The sequence below is a fragment of the Notamacropus eugenii genome, chromosome 2 (assembly GCF_028372415.1).
Source record: "Notamacropus eugenii isolate mMacEug1 chromosome 2, mMacEug1.pri_v2, whole genome shotgun sequence".
Classification (NCBI taxonomy): Eukaryota; Metazoa; Chordata; class Mammalia; order Diprotodontia; family Macropodidae; genus Notamacropus; species Notamacropus eugenii.
The window spans coordinates 184,143,939-184,163,557 of NC_092873.1; the positions used below are offsets into that span (position 1 = coordinate 184,143,939).

Below are 19,619 nucleotides of genomic sequence, written 5' to 3' on the forward strand. Positions count from 1 at the left end.
TAGAAAGACTTTTATGAAATAAGACAAAGTGAAAAATGGAAACTCTGAATACACTAACTACAATCATACAGGAGAGGAGTGAATAAATGGATAAACAGAGTTCTGATGGAGAGTTAGAGGAAGTGACTGAAAAGATCTGATGCTATTTTATGCATTAAAATTAATTTTTAAAAATACATAAACTATTACAAAGCAAGTTTAATTGGTTTTACTGATGTCCAGTATTACTTAAATAAAACCATCTTGGGGCAGCTAGGTAGCACAGTGATGCTGGCCCTGGAGTCAGGAGGATCTGAGTTCAAATCCAGCCTCAGATACTTACTAGCTATGAGACCCTGGGCAAGTTACTTAATCCCAATTGCCTCCAAAAGCAAACAAAACAAAAACAATAAAATAAAACTATCTCAAGGCCCGTACTTTTGGATTCCATACATATAATACCATAGGTAGCTTATACAAAGTGTTATGTTTCAGATATGAAACCATAGAAATAAAAGCAAAACCTAATGATGGGGTCTAGTTTGCCATTAACTTTCAAAATAACTACACACAACTGAGCCAAACAGATGTTACAATTTTTCATGATGCCCAAGAGAATGGCACTTTCTAGAAGATACAAAATGACCTCCCTTCTAGCAATAAAAATGTCTTTGGATTTTAGTTTATTTCTAAATTGTCCCACTAATGAATTTCAGAGTCTGATCATTGTTCTCCAATGATTTTAAAAGTACAACCTGAATTAAACACGATTTGGTTATCTAAAACAAATTTTCAAATTTGTCATTAGTTTCTTCTTATCATATACCATGTGCCATGGCTATAGTCAGTTTTATGTGTGTTCATATATTATAAACTTGAGCATAATTTAAAAAGCAAATTTCATTTTTTTAATAAAGACATTACACAGTAAGTATAATACTAATCAAAACAAGTGATTTTTGTACTATTTTTTTTTTACATTTTCTTGTCTGTCTATGATCCATCTATTAATTTGTCCATAATGCAGTTCAGTCATGCTTTACCTGAAAAATGCCCTCTTCTGTGGGTCTAAGTGAATCCCATTCAGGAGAATCCAGGAATTGAAGGGGGAAAATATAATGCAGAAATTCTCCATCCGCCGTCACTCTGATCCTACACCAAGTACAATGGGCATGAATTGTACAATTATAGGAAATAGGCATTCTAATACTAGGGACCCTTTGAATCTTTGCCCCATTTTTTTTTTTACCAACCCAAGACTTTTTCTCTCAATCTACACAAAAGATGGAGTGCCTACATTGTGAGAAATTGACAAGCATTTATGAAGTGCCTCGGGGCACTAGTTGGTGGCTAGGAGGTGGAGTGGATAGAGCACTAGTGCAGGAGTCAGGAGGACCTGAGTTCAAATCTCACTTCAGACACTTGACACTCGCTAGCTGTGTGACCTTGGGCAAGTCACTTAACCCCAATTGCTTCATCCTGGGTCATCTCCAGTCATCCTGATGAATGTCACTGGATTCAGATGACTCTGGAGGAGAAGTGAAGCTGGTGACCTGCACAGCCCTCCCTCACTCAAAACAAAGTCAAGTGCAAGGCATGTCATCATTTCTCTGATGGCATGGTCTTCTTTGGCAACAAAGGACGAATACACACCCCTGGATGAAGTGCCTACTATATGCCAGGCACTGTGCATCCAAACACAAAGAATAAAACAGTTCCTTCTCTCAAAGAATTGACCTAAATAACTATACATTCAAGCAGACTTCAAATTAATGGTCACATTTCAAAGTTCATGCATAAATTGGTTGTGTGGAACAAGCAACACATTTTTTCCCATAGCAATCCAGGGATAAATTATAATTAGGTCCCCAGGTCAACACACAAGAGCTTAAAGGTGCCTAAAGTTCAGGACCATACCAATAGTACTGGAAAGGGATAAGCATTATTCTATGAGGTAAAGGAATATAGGTTTTGTTAATCTGCTCCCTAGGTGAGGAACTGAGGCCGAGTAAAGTTAAGAGGTCACATAGCAAGTAAGAGCCATAGGCTGGATTTGAACTCTCTTGACCCTAAAGCTCAGCACAATTTCCATTATTGCACTTTCTCAAGTAAGAAAGAATTTCAGTTTTTGAAGTTAGTAAGGATAAAGAAATTATTCTTGTGACCTGTAGAGACTGTGTCATGTTTCTGTTTCTTTCTCACACTATCAATAAGTGGTTATTGTTCACAAGTTTCAGTTGTGTCTTCATGATTCTTCATGACCCATTTTGGGGTTTTCTTGGCAAAGATACTGTAACCATTGGCCATTTCCTTCTCCCAGTCATTTTATAGATAAGGAGCTGAGGCAAGCAGGGTTAAGTGAGACTTGCCCAGGGTCACAGAGATAGTAAGTGTCTGAGGCCAGATTTGAATTCAGGAAGATGAATCTTTCTAACTCTAGGCCTAGGGCTCCATCCACTGTGTCACTTAGCTGTGATCAACCAATATATGAACATTAAGTGCAAACTAGTCTTGGTGATGAGGTAAAAGGGCTGAAGGAACACCTCTGCTCCCTCGCATTCTAAGAAAAGTGGAATGATCTCCTACTAGGTCCATCTGTTATTAGCTCCGGAGAAGAAGAGTTGTGCCAGGTAATTCTCTGTAAAGAGGTATATAAGCATTTATATGATGACCTGATATGGCCCATTAGGACTTATGCTATTTTTCTGTTCATACATTCTGCATGTTATGGAGGGCCTCTTGAGACTGACCAAATCTGAAGGTTGGGAACAAATGATACTTCCAGAAAGAACCTGAACAGGAAACAGAAGTCAGAGGCGCAAGCACTACTTACATCAGTTCTTCCAACTGAAGGCAAGGTTTTTAGAAGATCAGGCAGGACAGAGGAAATGAGTACTTGATTTTAAAAATGGAATTAGAGAATGAGATATGATTGTCTGGACAATAGCATAAAAAGGATGCTGAAATAATCTGCAGATGTGATTGTTGAATGTCAGTAATCTTCAAGGAATGAGGTGCTAAGAGACAAAAGATGGGCAACCATCTCATTTGCTCTACCTTGCCTTGCTAAAACTGAGTATCACCATCTCTCCCAGGCTGGAAGTGCAAGGGTTGCTTACTGGCATGGTCATACTCTGATCAGTATAGGAGCTGTAACCTTCTGTTTCTGACATGGGCCAGTTCACCTCACCTTAGGAAGTCCTGTAGGATTCTGTTCCCTAAGATTCACCATATTCGCACCAAACTTAGCATGGATACCTAATCAGTTTATCCCACTGCAGCTCAGAACTCCTGAGCTCAAGAGATCCACTAACTTCAGCCTTCCCAGTCACTGGATTACAGGCATGAACCATCACTCCTGGCTACATCTCAATTTTCTAAAAGGGGATGGAGGTAAGTATTTCAGACTCAAAAACTTGATATTGATTCCTAGTAAAATCTAAAATGTATAAAGGTACTGTTGTGCTTTAAGATGAGAAGAGACCATACAAAAGGAAATAAATCCCCGCAGGCCAGAAGGATTTATCTAAAAACAAATTGTCAGACCAAATTAGTTCCTTTTAAGATGGAGTCCCTACCTCTAGTAATTCAGGACAATATTATGGGTGCCATCTGTGAATTGCAGAAAGACATCTGATAGAATCTCTCATGTTATCTTTGTGCATGAGATAAAGGAAGGTAGACTATTTGATGCCATTGACCATCATCTGGATACCTTCTCCTCTTTGGATTTTCATGACCTCATCATCCCTCGGTTCTTCCCTACCCATCTTGTTGCTCCTTTCTCATTCTCCTTTTCGGGATCATTAACAATATGCCATCCTCTTACTGTGGAGACACTCCCAGTGTCTCTTCACTCTCTCCTCACCTCAGTTTCTATGGTCCAAGGGCACTGGCTTCCCAGGAATCAGTGCTAGAGATGGAAGTCAGAAACTGAGGTTGAAAACTGGGGGACTTGGACTCTGGGCTTAAGAGAAGAGCTAGAGCTACGGAGACCTCTGTAGGTGTGTCAGAGATAAGAAGGCATAATCAGTCTAGCACACATAAGTCAGCGGACTGCCTCTATGATACTTCCTAAAGTTCAGGTTATTTTATGCTACAGGTTTATCCCTGAAAATCTAAGTGGAAAATCAAGTCCCAATTTTAACTGTGCTAAGGGGGCTCCCACCTGCTGTGAATCATTTTAAAGACTAAGCAATCCTTTCTATACAACTAAATAATCATATATTTCCCCTTAACCTATCTTTCCTTCTAACTTCACTATTTCTTTTCAGAGAACAGTATGAGGACTAGTATTTATGTGGTACTTTAAGGTTTGCAAAGAACTTTACAAATTTTTATTTCATTTAATCCTCACAACAACCCTGGAAGAGAGATGCTATTATTATTCCCATTTTAAAAACAAGGAAACTGAGACAAATAGTGATTTGCCCAGGGTCACACAGCTGGTAAATGTCTGGGGCTGGATTAAAAGGGTATACTACTACTGCTGATTGCATCTTAATTTCCTAAAAGGGGAAGGAGGTGAATATTTCAGAGCTGAGAGCTGGATATTGATTCATAGAAAGACTATAGAATGTATAAAGATACTATTGTGAGCTCTATTAAGGGAAGAGACTAGCCAAATGGAAATTAAATCACTACAGGCCAGAAGGAATTCATCTAAATATAAACCTTGCCCAACCAAACTCAGTCTTTTTTCTAAGGGGTTCCTAGGCTTAATAAATTAAAAGAATGTTTCTGACTCTAGATATACTGCCCTATCCACTGTCCCCTCTAGCTACCATTTTGACATCACCAAAGTTCACAACCAAGGAGTCACTCTTGATGCGTACCCTAACCTCATCTGTCATACATGATCAGTTTCTGAGTCTTGAGAATTCTACCACCATAACATTTTTCACCTTCATCCCCTTCTTTCCACTCAAACTACAGTCACTCTAGTTTAGGTCCTTAGTATCTCTGGCCTGAACTATTGAAACAGCCTCCTAATTGGTCTGTGTGCATTCAAGCTCTTCCTTCCAATTCATCCTCTACAGAGTTGCCAAATTGATATTCCCATACCATAGATCTGATCCTGGTGCCTTCTTGCTTTGCTCCAATGGCCCTATGGCTCTCTCTTGTCTCTAATATAAAGAAACTCCTGGTTTGACACTGAGTGATTGCCAGTCTCTCTCCAAAATGTCTTTACTGGCGGATGATACATTAGTGTCCCTTACACATAAAATTCCAGCACAATCAGCCTTCTTGCTGTTTCTTGTGTACCACATTCCAGATCCTACCCCTTCACTGACAGACTGGCCTTTGGGTGGCCTTCCCTCTTCAAATGTCCATCTGGGAGCTCCTGGTTCTCTTGAAGGCTCTCTGACACTTATTTGAAGAGGACTTTTCCTGATTCTTCCCTATTGCCAGTGCCCTGATAACATAAGTTCTTGTTGAATGGTTGATGGGACACAATGTGGTATAGTGGATAGAGGGTCAATCTGGAGTCAAGAAGACCTGGATTCACATCCTGATTCTGACATTTAATGATTTTGTGACCATGTGCAACTTAGTAGCCTAGGGATGCTTATAAAATTATGTTATATGGGGGCTCTGGACCTGAATCACTGGAAGGAATTTCCATACTAGGATCTCCTTACATAGATAAAGGAAGGAAGGAAGGAAGGGAGGAAGGGAGGAAGGGAGGAAGGGAGGGAGGAAGGAAGGAAGAAAAGAAGGAAAACCTGTTTTTTCTCCATCCCTACCACCAATTTCTATTCTCTAAGTTTGAATTTTTGGAACTTAATTTTCTAGGAAGGCATCTGGCATGTTGAATGGATTCCCTAAGGGAGGAATATGGGTAAAAGTTACACAAGATAGGCAGCCATGGGGTGGTTTTGATTTTCACTAATGGAGGAAACTGCCTAATTCACAAGATCTAAGATTCATTTGAGAATTTTAGAATTTTCTAAAATGGAACATATTGTGCATTGTTTCATAATTGCTAATAAGCATTGTAATTGGGATAGAATAATAAAATTCACATTTTCCAGACTTAGAAGGATTACATATTTACATATAGGCATATATAATCAATAAGGTGACTTGAGAGATTTCAGATTTCTGGGTATCATTCTCCCTTTGGCTAGGCATGCTTTAGATTGGTAATAAACAAAGCATGATAAAGTGAAGTAAATAGATGCACACTTTTATTTGAATTACCACTTCTATAATTTTCTGAGAAGAAATGTATGACCTGGAGCATCACCTGCTTCAGCTGCATAATTCCTTGTCCTACCTCTCCTCACTGATAGCTGTCATAGCCAAGAGGCCTCTATCATGGAATTTCCTACTACATCAAAACTGACGTGAAGGAAGGCCTCTGTAGCCACAGTGTGGGATGATTCAGTTGACCATTATGACAAAAATAGGGAAGAGCCAGGGGTAGCAGTTAAAGACTAAATCTTTTTCTTGTTAAACTCTATGTTGGGCCACTGCACACTAAGATGGGAAACAGATTAACACAGAGAGAATACATACTAACACACATAGAGAATATGAAGATGTGGGTACAGACCTTCCTGACACAAGTAAGGCAAGTTTATCGATGGGTGTTTTGCCCTGCATGGCATAACAATGCTCCTTTTCCAATGACACCACTTGGCAGCACAAAACGATCTTCCTGAAGACAGGCAAAGTAATCCCCAGAGGCTGGAACAGAGAGCTGTAGAGCTCACTGAATTCTTTGTCAAAGGTGACACTTCGAACCTGATAGGCCACGTGAACAAACTGCATGAAGCAGATGATGAACAGGATAAAGTTCCAGGAGAATATGTCAGCAGCACAGACGTCTACCCACGCCCAAACTGAAAAACAGAGGAAGCCCAATCCCAGCAAACTGAATACAAAGAGGAGCCCAAAGAATCCACTCCCTCCCATGAAACCAACTACGAATAAAATACTGGCAAGGTGATAAATGGAGCCTTCTGCCTCTTGCTTCCAGGCTGTGCAGAGTGGATGTTCACCAAGCAAGTTCCACCATATGCTTGCATTTTCTCCCATGGCTGCCTGGGACTGGCTCTGTTCTGAAAGCTCTTAAGCAGATAAATGAGTCTTTTGCTGCACCATTTTCAGATCTTAGGCTAATTAGTCACTAGGCCAGGAACATCTCATGCTTTGGGTTCACATAGATGACTTCAGTCTTTGTAGCAGTGAAAGCATTCAGGAAACCATCCTAATCTCTGTAGGCTCAGCAGACCTCCCATTTTGGATCCAGTCTTTACATGGTATGATCTGCCCTGTCCAAAGGAAAAAAAATGTCTATTTAATTAAGATGAAAAAAATAGAGAGACATATTGAAAGAATCATTAGAATAACTTAGACAAGTAAATGCTTAGTTGCAAATTTTCACTTGGTGTCAAGTAGGATACCTAAAACACAAATGTCTGGGGAGTAGTCAGGAAACAAATCTGTTAAAGACTGATTTCTGTAGACAGAGGGATGTGGTTCAGAAATGGACTCTGTCTCCTCTTACATGTGTGACCTCAGTAAACTAATATCATCTCCCTTACTAGATCAATCAATCAGCAAGCATTTGTTAGGTATCTAACTCTATCCCAGTCACTGATCTGGACATAGGGGGGGTTACAGACAAAAAGGAACTTATCTCCTTCTGGGGGAGATATTGAAGTATGTGGATAACATAGGAAATAAATACAAAGTTAATTTGGGAGGCAAGGCACTAGCAGCTGGTTGGTTGGTTGGTTATTGTCCTTCATTCTTGAAGAGGACCAAAATGACATCACTATGTTGGGGTCAAGGTACAGTGTGTCTAGCTATGGCTGATCAGACCAATATAAGCTCAGAAGGCTCTACCACTGGCCAGGCACAAATAGTCCATATGGACTAGTCATATGAACTAGCATCTAGGAATATCAGAAAAAGTTTCATGTAGGAGGTAGGGTTTGAGTCAAGCTTTGAAGGAAATGAAGGATTCTAAGGGGCAGAGGTTATGAAATGGTTCATTCCAGCCTGTGCAAAAGGAGTGATGATGGAAGGTGGAATGTCACATATGAAAAATGAGATCAATTTGGCTGGAATAGAGAGTGCATAAAGGAGACTAATATGTGACAATCCTAGCAAGGCAGACTGTAGCCTGGATGTGGAGGACTTTAAATTCAAAATGGAAATTTGTGTATGATCTTAGAGATAACAGGGAGTCGCTGGAGTTTATCAAGCAAGGAAGCAATATGGTCAAACCTTTGCTTTAAGAACAGCACTGGCAGATGTGTGGAGTCTGGATTATGGAAGGGAAGTTAGTAGGAAGATCAGTTAGTTCATGGGAGAGATGAAGAGGTCCTGAACTTGAACTAAGGTAGAGGTTATGCTAGTAGGGATAAGGGGACAGAGGAGGAGAACTGTTGTGGAGGCTGATTGGACAAGACTTACTTAGCACCAGATTGGATGTGCAGAGAAAGGCAGTTTGAGGAATCCAGAAAAACTCCAAAGTTGTGGACCTGGGTCACTGGAAGGATGATCATACCCTTCATAGAAATAGAGACGTTTAGAATAAGGGAAGATTTAGAAAGAAATTATGACTTCTAATATTCATTGCAGCTCTAAATCTTTGACTTCTAGTCTAAGATATGCAAGAAAAGTTTAAATAACTTTTTGCTTTACTAATAATATGCCGTGATATAAAAGTTTGGTTTTTGAAAATATTTGTGTATTTACATATTTCTCAAGAAACAAAAAAATGAAAAGTACAGATACACTGAAATAATAGGTAAAAAAATTTATAATTCTGAAAACAATGAAAATATACCTATTAAGACATAGCTTAATGAGATAATTTTTCAATGAGGTATTTTGAGGTTTTTTAATAAATCACTGAGAGCCACTGTGGATTGTTACCCACACTAGTAAGACTGGATGATGAGCCTTGGAGTCTGGAAGACCTAGCTTCAGGTTCTGCCTCCGATACGTACTAATTGTGTGACTCTGAGCAAGTAATTTAACCTCTGAGTGCTCCCAGGTGACTCTACTAATCACAGACAAGCTGTTGGACTGCATAAGCAGACTCTCTCACTGTCCTCCAACCCCATTCCCATTAATAAATCAATGGACAGAAAAATAATTTGAACATGGGCCAAATTTTAAGAAATTTGAGAAAAACAATTTCGTCTTAGCTTAATGTATCAGGGGTTATTTCAGGTTAAAAGCTGAGTTCATATAGCTAAACAAATGCTATGAATACCCCTGGCTCCATGCATTGTATACTGATTTACCAGATGGTCAAAAATGTTACTACCAACACTGCTCTGTTACACATACATTCTCTTCCCTTTAGGCCATATGGTAAAAGAACTCTCATTCTATGTGAGTCATGCAGAATGAATTCCCAATTCCGTAGGAGCTGCAGGATCCATAGCAATTATCAAAGGCACTCAAATGCTCTGGACAACGATGGTGTCCAGTAGACAGATGAGCTTGTTTTTCTTCCTATGATAAACTAAAGAACTGAACTTTGGGGCTATTTTTAGTAATTTTATTTTTAAAACAGTCTATTAGCAGAGCTTCTGTTGATGAGATATCAGGTATCATGGCCTTGTTCCATGGACAAACTACATAGAGAAATGAAATGACCTGGCTGGCCAGAGGGAAAGGGTCACCAGAGTCATCACTGCCACAAATGGAGTTAGAAACCCATGTCCCTAATTCCTCTGCTACTGACTCCTTCCTGGAGGGGAGGAATAATTTCTGAAATAGGTCCTTATGGACTCCATAACCATTTATGACAAAGGTAGGACATTCAAATATATAAGAGTAATTCCCCAAAGGACAAGTGGTCCATTGGACTTATCCCTATGAACAGACTCTTCTCTAGTGAAGAATTGTTAACTCCTCACAACTATTTGAAAAATTGTTCCAAAGTCAATGATGATAATGAAAATTAAAGTAAATCTGAAAGCTTACCCTACACTCAGCAAATTGCCAAAGATGGCAAAAGATAGAAATAATTCATGGTGAGGAGACTAGGGGGAGATAAATATGCTGCTGCTTCTATCGGGCACTACTCTTGTGATCTTGGACAACTCACTTTACTCAGAATCTCAAATTCCTCACCTGTAAAATGAAGTGAATGGAAGAGGCCAGAGGTTCTTAACATTTTGCACATGACATTAGACTGACCTTTTGTCAGTCTAGTGAAGGTTATAAACCTCTCAACAGAATGATGTTTTTAAATAATTGGAGAGAATGCTAAATTTCAGTTAGAAATGAGTGAACATAAAAATGTAACTTTTTCCTACCCAAATTCATGAACTTGCTGAAAAACCAAACGTGGAATCCTTGGTGGTCCATGAATACCAGGTGAAAAACTCCCAGAGATGACTTCTAAGGGTCCTTCAAATACCATGATCTTATGATATGGGCATTACTGTTACTGAGTGGGCATTACCTCACTTTAAGAGAGGACCTGAAAAGGTCAGTCATCCTGATGACCATCTGGTCACTGGATTCAGATGGCTCTGGAGGAGAAGTGAGGCTGGTGACCTGCACAGCCCTCCCTCACTCAAAACAAAGTCAAGTGGAAGTCATGTCATCATTCCTCTGATGTCATGGTCCTCTTCGAAAATGAAGGATGGACATAGTTTTATGATATAGGACTGGGGGCAGGCTGTGAATTGGTCCACCTATGCCGGAAAACAATTTGGAACTACAAAGGGGAAAAATGACTCAAATATCTACACTCTTTGACCCAGGTATTCCACTACTGAGTACATATCTCAGAGATCAAAGATAGAAAGTAAGTTCCCACATACATCAAAATAATCATAGCAACACTTTTTGTAGAGCAAAGAACTAGAAATAAGATAGAGGCCTAATGAATTGTAGTACATGAATATAAAGGAATATTAATGTACCATAAAAATAATAAACATGAGGAATTCAGAGAAATATGGGAAGACCTATGAACAATAAAAAGAGGAAGCAAATTATTATACACAATGAAAATGTTTTAAAAATTTAAATGTTATATAATTATGATAACCAAGCTTGACCATGGAGAAGAGATGAGAAAGTACACGTCTCTCTTTGGTTGATGAAAGTGAAGAATATGGATGTGAAATATTATATATATGGTCAGATATGTTTGAAATGGTGGTTTTTCAGGACAGGTATTTTTGTTTTGTTTTGAATTTTTGTTACCAGGGAAGTCTTGGATGATTAGAGAAGGGTTTATGTGGAGTAGAAGCCATGAGGACCTCATGCTTTGTGGCTACTATGTGATTATGAGATATGGAATGTTTCCTATTAGGAAGTTGGACTAAATTTATACCTAGAGTGATAGACTGTCAAATCTGGAAGAACTGTTAGAGATCAAGCTCAAACTGACCATCTCTTCCATATGTCCCCTCCTCTTTGCTCACATAACCACCACCTTACTCCAGGTCCTTATCATCTAATACCTAGAGAAAAATTCTCAAAGAGCAGATTGGGGACCACCATGGGTACCTGAGACCCTTTCAGGTAGTCCCAGAGATCTTTTTAGGTTGTTCATGAGGTCAAAGCTGCTTTTATAATTATAATAAGATGCTTTAATATCTAATACAACAAATGTATCCCACACATACAATTTTTGGCATCCTCAATTTTTTGAGTGTAAAGAGATCCTAAGGTCAAAAAGTTTAAGAACCACTGGCCTAGACTATTGCAATAATTTTTTGATTAGTCTTCCTCCTTCAAGGGCCTCTCCACTAGAAACCATCCTCCATATAGCTGCAAACGTGATTTCAGGTCTGACTTGCATTTTATGCAGGTATGTCACATAACACCCGCACATTCCCCTTTTACTCATTAAAGTCAGTGGTTCCTTACCACCACTAGAATCAAATATAAACTCCTCTGTTTAGAATTTAAAGCTTTTTATATCTAACCTTATTACATATTATACACCCATCCATGAACACTATGGTGAGTCCAACTATTTTGTTATTTGTGTCCTTCAGTCATTTTAGTTGTATCTAACTTTTCGTGACCCCATTTGGGGTTTTCTTGGCAAAGACAGTTGAGTGGTTTGCCACTCCCTTCTCCAGTTTATTTTACAGATGAGGAGTTGAAGCAAACAGGGTTAAATGACTCGCCCAGGATCACAAAGACAGTAAGTGTCTGACGTCAGATTTGAACTTAAGAAGATGAGTCTTCCTGATTCCAAGCCCAGGACTCTATCCACTGCCCACCTAGCTGCCAAACTACATTTCTTCTGTGCCTTCACACTAGTCTATGCCTAGAATATTCTTCTTCTTTCCCTTTGCTTTTTAAAATTACTGGTTTCCTTCAAGACTCAGCATAAGAGCTACCTTGTGCCTTAGACTCCTGGTTCCCAGATTATTTTGTATATGTCTTTTATGTACATATACATGTATGTATGTGCATAGGTAATATGCATGTTGTCTCCTTGATTAGAATATAAGCCCCTTGAGGTCAGGGACCATATTTGTCTTTGTATTTCTAGGCAGTGCCTGGCTCATCATAGGCATTTAATAATATCTGTGGATTGATTAATTTTATAGAAGAAACTGAAACATCATATCCAAGGTCACAGATGATATATAAGTGGTTGAGTTGGCATTTGAACTGTTAATCTAGTGTTCTACATTAACCTCATGCTAGGTCAGATGATTAGCATCTCAAAGAGAAAAGATTCTCATTATTGCAGTGCTCTAGAGAAATAACAGTATTGGAAGAGGATCCAACCAGACACCAAGTGCTGTGGGCTTTACTGCTGTGGTGTCCCTTACAATCATACCATCTTTCCCATTGCTACTGCCCTCATCTGAGTTTATGCCCTCAGTGCTGGGCTAGGACAACAGTCCTTTCCATTTCCCCAACATCCAGCCTCTTCTGCATCCAGTCCATCATATTTGTGAATCGATCTTCCTAATGCGCAGATCTAATCACATTATTCTACTTCTCAAAAATGAACAAATGGTCCCTACTGCTTCCTAAATAAAATCCAGCTGCCTCCTGTCTGCCATTTAAGAATCTTTACAATTAAGTTTCAATTTACCTTTCACGTAGCCTGTGCTCTAGCATACTTGTCCCTAAACTGTCCCTTTCCTGGCATATGGTCCTTGCCTCCTTCATTCACTTTGGCAGGAATACCTTTCCCTATCCTCCTCCATTTCTTCCAGCTGCAATTTTACCCATATTTCAGTACCCAACTCATCCAGGATAGTTTCTTATGGCAATTGTTCCAGCCTCGCTCCTGTGAATTTTTTTTTTTTTTTGCATTTTAATTATGTTGTTTTTAATTGTATCTGGTTCTTTGTGACTCCATCTGGGGTTTTCTTGGCAAAGACACTGGAGTGTTTACAACCAAGAAAATGGTTTGCAGTTCATTTTGCAGTCGAGGAAACTGAGGCAAACAGTTAACCAACTTGCCCAGGGTCACAAAACTAGTAAGTGTCTGAGACCAGATTTGAATTCATGAGTTTTTGCTATTCTGTGAGGAAATATCATTCATAAACTTCCACAATTGTCCCCTGCAAAGTTTTGCATGTACATGCTTAATCTAAAGTAATATTTCCCTTGGCTGCCAACTCTCTCTGTTTGGCAAAGAGTTGAAAATTTCACTGGCTAAAATTGATTCTGGATCCCTTTGGTCTCCTTTTGGTGACTATTACTTAAAGTTATTAAAAAATTCCTTAGGAAATGGTCATAATTGGAGGTAATATCTTCTTCATCCATTTCATCATCAATAGCTTATTCTGATAGGTCTGAAATTGTCCATAGTGTGTTCTCACCTTTATCCTTTGTTTAGTTTGACATTAATTTTGATCCTTTGATTGCACACTGATAGTTGACTTAGACATGCCTTCCACATGGGTAGCTAGCTATTTCCTGTCTCCTAACATGTAGTCAGTTTTATAATTGGCAATGTTTCAAAGTCTGAAGCCTTCTAAATTTCTTTTTGAAGTGTGAGGCTTCTGAATAGTCAAACAAAAACAAAACAAAAAATGAGCCTCTGGTCTTAATTCAATTAAATAACCAATTATCACAAGGCTCTGAGGCCAGCACTCTATCTGATTTACCATCCTGTTTCTCTAGGTCTAGTGCCTATCATTATCCTATATTCAAAGCACTGCGATAGGTACTAGTATACAAAGCCAAGACACTCCTTTAATCATTGAATATTCCTGGTCATTAGTTGAATCATTAGAGCAAGGGAAGATGGTGAAATGGACAGAGTGCTGGCTTGGAGTCAGAAAGACCTGAATTCAAATCCAGCCTCAGACAATTGCCAGCTGTGTTAAGGGCAAGTCACTTAACCTCTGTTTGCCTCAGTTTCCTCAGCTCTAAAGTGGGAGCTTTACCCCCACTTACCTCCAAAGGCTGTTGTGAGGATCAAATCAGATAATATTTAGGTGCTATATAAATGCTTGTTTCATCCTTTCCCTCCCTCCCAAGGGTAAGGTTATGTAGAAAAGACTTAACGTGTTTTCAGATATTTATATATGTTCAGAAGTGCATGTATTTGCCTTTCTAGTCAATACATATTTGGAATACCACATACTGTAATTGTGACAATTTACCTTCTCCGAAATTCAAATCAAGTCAACTCCACAAGAATTTATTATGGGCCTGGTGTGTGGCAGGCACTATTCTATGTACTTCAGATACAAACGAAAGCAACAAACATACAAACCAAGAAATAGTCCCTGCTCTGGAGAAGGTCATGTTTAATGGGAAAGAAAACATGCAAACAATTAGGTACAAACAAGATACAGAAAATGTCAGAGGGAGACAGTAAGAGAAAGGAGGACTGGGAAAAGCTTTTTACAGAAAGTGGCATTTTAATTGGAACTTGAAGGAAGCCTGAGAGAGATGGAGATGAGGAAGGAGAGAGTTCTAGGCATGGGGGGAGTGCAGAAAGCCTCAGTAGAAAACTTTACTCAAATACCAATTCATATTTGAATATTATTTAAGATAGCATCAATTCCATACAATCAATGGAATACAGGGCAAAATAGGCCAAGATGGCTACCAGCCATGCTATAGTTTTAAAATGAAAGGTTCCCCTGGTCCAATAAATGAATAAATGATGGAATGATGACCCACGAAACTAATCCAAAAGATCTGTTAGGATGCCTTTGCTATTCCAAAGTCACAGGAAGCCAGAGAAGTGCTCAAACATTTCCCTTGGTTGGAGAATGTAGGGAGCCATAGGAGGTATACTCTCCATGGGCAAGGCAGTGGAACCCATACATCTATTCTAGAGATTAGTAACAAGGCATTTTGTACAGAACCCAGTCTTCAGATGCTACTGCACAAAGATGAGTGGTTAGCAAACTGAAAAAACTTTTAGTTGAATGTCTACACTTATTGTACTACTAGAAACAAAGTAGATGTCCATCAATTGGGGGATGACTAAAGTTGTAATGGAATGTTGGCTTACCGTATGAAAAGACAAATGTAATAAATACAGAGAAACATGGGAAGACTAATATGAACAGATGCAAAAAGGAGTAAGCAGAGTCAGGGAAAGAATATACACAATGCCTACAACGATATAAATGGAAAGAAAAATAGCCACAAAATAATGAAAACTTGATGCAGTGAAATTGTAATGACCAAGTCTTGCCCCAAAGAAGGGACATGACGAGGGACTTCCATCTTTTTTATAGATATCCGATTTCTTAGATGTATTATTGAATTTTGCTGAATTTTTTTCCATCTTTTTTATTCTTTGTTATAAGGGATGGCTTCCTAAGAGGGGGAGAAGGAGAAAGAGAACTAGATTGGGAAATGTGAGTGACGTGAAAACAAAGATATCAATAAAATTACCTTTAAAAAAAATCAAATGCCTTGTATTAATACTGGATTTATATGAGGACCTTGTCTTCTTATAAGCCAGAACTCCCAAGTTAAAGTATTGATTTAGTTGGAATCAATGACTTTAGACAGCATGCATCATTGAGCTAATTTTTGGTTGCTAGGCAATCCAGAAGAACATAATTATACCAATATTTTACTCATTAAATTAGTAGTAGTTTCGGTATATACTCCAGATGTCAAATTACCATGTCTCTAAATTGGTTTCCTCTTCTTTTCCCAGATTGTAGTTAAACTAGAACCTACAAGCCCTCATGGCTTCTAGTCCCTTCTATCCTACTTACTTGCAATGCAAGCACAGGCAAGTCAATTAACCTCTCTGAACCTCAGTTTCCAAATTTGTAAATTGTAGACAATAATTATTTCTCTTCCTACCTCACAGGGTTGTTGTGAGGATCAAATTTGATAATGTTCATTAAAATGCCTTGAAAGGATTAAAGCACTATACAAAATATCAGGTATCATTACTCCAAATTGATAATTTTAATGTAAAGTATAAATATCCACATGGTAACATGCTCCGAATCACCACCAGCTAAGAGCAATGTAAATTAAAAACTGTAAAGTTTTACTTTACAACCTGAAAACTGGCAAAAATATAAATAATCAATAGTGGAGGGGGTGTGGGAAAATAGGTAGACTATAAAACTGCTTCTGGAATTGTGAATTAGGCCAAGCTTTGTGAAATTCAATTTGAAATTATACAAGAAAAACTACTTGAGGTAGTGTTTCACTACTGGGGATAGAAAGAAAGAAGGAAAGGAAAGAAGGAGGAAAGGAAGGGCAGACTCAATAAGTATGGAAACATTCGTTGCAACAGTAATTGTGGTAGCAAGGAATTGCAAACAAAATGGATGTCCATCTATCGGGAAGTGAATGAAAAAAAACTCATGTAAAGCTAATGAAATCTTATTGTACAGTAAGAAATGATTCATATAGGGAATTCAGAGGAATACGAGAATATTTGTATGAAACAAGCAGAATCAAAGAGAAGAACATGAGCCATGACTGTGACAATGGGAATGAAAAGATTATTAGATGAGATCAAACTCGAAGTCAATGGAAGACTGATAATGAATGCAGAGAATGGTTAATGAAGCATACTGTCCATCTCTCCTAGCAGAGATATTGGAGACAATGTGGTATAGTAAAAGCATGGCCTCTGGAGTTCTTCTTGAGTTGAAAGTCTTGGGCAAGTCACTTTACTTCTCTGGGCCTCAGTTTCCTCATCTACAAAATGACAGGATTAGATCTGAATCCATGATCCTGTGAACCGCTATTGCAGAATGGAAGAAGATCACAAAATTAGGTGTTTTTGCCAAATGGTACAATGGTTTATCAGGTAGTGGACTGGGATGATGCAATGTAGTACTTTGAGAAATAAATATGGTGTTAAGACAAAAGGCATTAATAGCATTTAGAGATAGTTATTGACCACCAATATATGAGTCGATGGATTTAGTCATCTACATGTAATACTTCAAAAGCATCTTCCTATATAGGCTATATGGAATATATGAAAGAGTCAAATGGAATACTATGCAAAAAGTAATACTGACACTAGATGGTAAAAAAACAACAACAAACCATTCATAGTAGGAAAAGCTGAAGATATTGGGGTTTTGGGGCTTTTTTGTCATGACCAGAAAGAAGGCAAAGAAGAAAGAGATAAAAAGGACTGAGAGGCCTTCCTTCTTGGTGGAATGTAGTGGCTACTGCTTAAATAGGCCTATTCAATGAATGCCTGTTGCCTCCCCCTGAGTGAGTGCCTGCAAAGACCTTGGCCTAAAGCACCCACGGTCTCCCAGGGTATCCTGGGTCATTTCCAGTCATCCTGAGGAATATCAGGTCTCTGGATTCAGATGGCTCTGGAGGAGAAGTGAGGCTGGTGACCTGCACAACCCTCTCTCGCTCAAAACAAAGTCAAGTGCAAGTCATGTCATCATTTCTCTGATGGCATGGTCTTCTTCCATAAGGAAGGACAAACCCAATGTGCTTAATAAATGCTTATTTCCTTCCTGCTGTTAACTTAAAGGTTTGAAGTGATCCTAGTCGTGATCATCCTCAGAACTAAAATATTGTACATCATTATTTACAATTTTGTGTTACTGATTTCCTTGCTAATAAATTATCTATTTGACAAATTTATTGATTCTTAGAGATCAAAGGATTTAATATGTAGAGGAATATAAATGATTGCTATTGGGAAAGGAGGTTTCTTTAGTTTGTTAATATCTGATCAACTGATAGGGGCTCTGAGTTCAGTTGATTGAGAGGTATTAAAACTTAATTAGCAAGAAAATATCAAAAAATATTTTTGCATTGTCCTAAAGAGTAGGATGATTAAACATTACTGAGAATTAATTAATTGAATTAATTAAAAAAATTAAATATGAAAATGAGTCAACTTATATGCTTAAGGAAAACATCATAATCCTTGTCAAATACAGGACATAGAACAGATAATCCTTATTAGCAGGAAAATTACAAGGTATACAATACACAAATATAAATTATCTTTTCTTCTTTTAAGATTCTCACCTGTCTCCTTTCTTACAATATTTGGAAGTGCCAGTGGAAACCTGGTCCAACATCATAAATTTACAGATGGAGGAACTGAAGTCCAGAGAGGAAATGCCTCACTGAAATTCCCACATCTAATAAGTGGCAAGGCCAAAATTTGCATCAAGGTCTTCTGACTCCAAATCTTTTCACTTTGGACATCACCCTGCCTTTCCTTTTCCATTTAGCCAAAGGAAATTGGTTCTGTTTCTGGTGTTTTACTGTGTTGGCTGCTTTATGTTTGTATTTGCAAATGGACTTAAGGTGCATGAAGTAGCACCAGGGTCAATAGAAATAATACCTTTATGTCTATTTCATCTCTCATTATGAATGATTTTATCATATACTGGGCTCATACAGAAAAGGAGTACTATGTGATTTAGGCACTGGGGTCTTGTAAAAATTATCACTGTTACCAATTTTTTGTCTTATTACCTCTCTCACTGAGAAAGTATTTTATCTATGCTGGGATCATACAGAATGAATGGGATACCATCTTATTCACTGTGGCTTCTAAAACCATCAATAGCTGTAAAACATTAAGAACTATGGGAGGAAAATTCCCTTGTTAATCAAATGGAAACAAAAACATAGGCCATGGATCTAAAACAGGAAAGGACTGGAGAAGTGTGGCCCACCACTTTCCTTCTGAGGAAACTGAGGCCTAGAACATTTAGATGACTTGCCCAAGATCTCACAGGTAGTAAAGTAACAGAGACAGAATTGAGACTCAGAACCTGGGATTCCAACTTCAAGGCTTTCTCTACCATACCACCTCCAATAATAATAAAAATAAATAATTACTTGCATAGCAATTTAGTATCTTATCTTAAAGAACTCTAACAACTTACAATCCAGGCATTTAGAAATTGTCTCATCTAACACATTTCTGTTGGTTTCATTTATCTCCAGTCCAAGAATAGCAATCATAATATATTAATATGATTATAATATGTCATTAGCTGACATTTATATGCTATATTGAAGTTTACAAAGTATTTTACCCAAATTATTTCATTTGAAGGTCACAACAACTCTACAAAGCAGACCGTAGAGTTATTATCATCTCCATTTTTATAGAAGATAAAACTGAGTCTCAGAGTGGGTAAGTGACAATTATGTTCTGGTAAGAATCTAGGTGATAGATAGTGTACCAGGCCTGAAGTAGGAAGACTCATCTTCCTGAGTTCAAATCCAAC

The 19,619-nt window shown here is 38.3% G+C and overlaps 1 protein-coding gene across 3 annotated transcripts in view; it reads right to left on the minus strand.

Annotated features, from left to right (window-relative positions):
* Positions 1 to 19,619, minus strand: part of POPDC3 (popeye domain cAMP effector 3) — a 34,472-nt gene that overhangs the window by 4,803 nt on the left and 10,050 nt on the right. For 2 of the 3 annotated variants that reach the window (XM_072642947.1, XM_072642948.1), the window contains exons 2-4: positions 8,410 to 8,504; positions 6,539 to 7,259; positions 1,023 to 1,131 (exon numbers count right to left, since the gene is read on the minus strand). In XM_072642947.1, the coding sequence (XP_072499048.1) occupies positions 1,023 to 1,131; positions 6,539 to 7,023 (594 nt within the window). In that variant the 5' untranslated portion in view covers positions 7,024 to 7,259; positions 8,410 to 8,504. The remainder of the gene's footprint in view (positions 1 to 1,022; positions 1,132 to 6,538; positions 7,260 to 8,409; positions 8,505 to 19,619) is intronic. The other variant, XM_072642949.1, reaches the window with a different exon arrangement.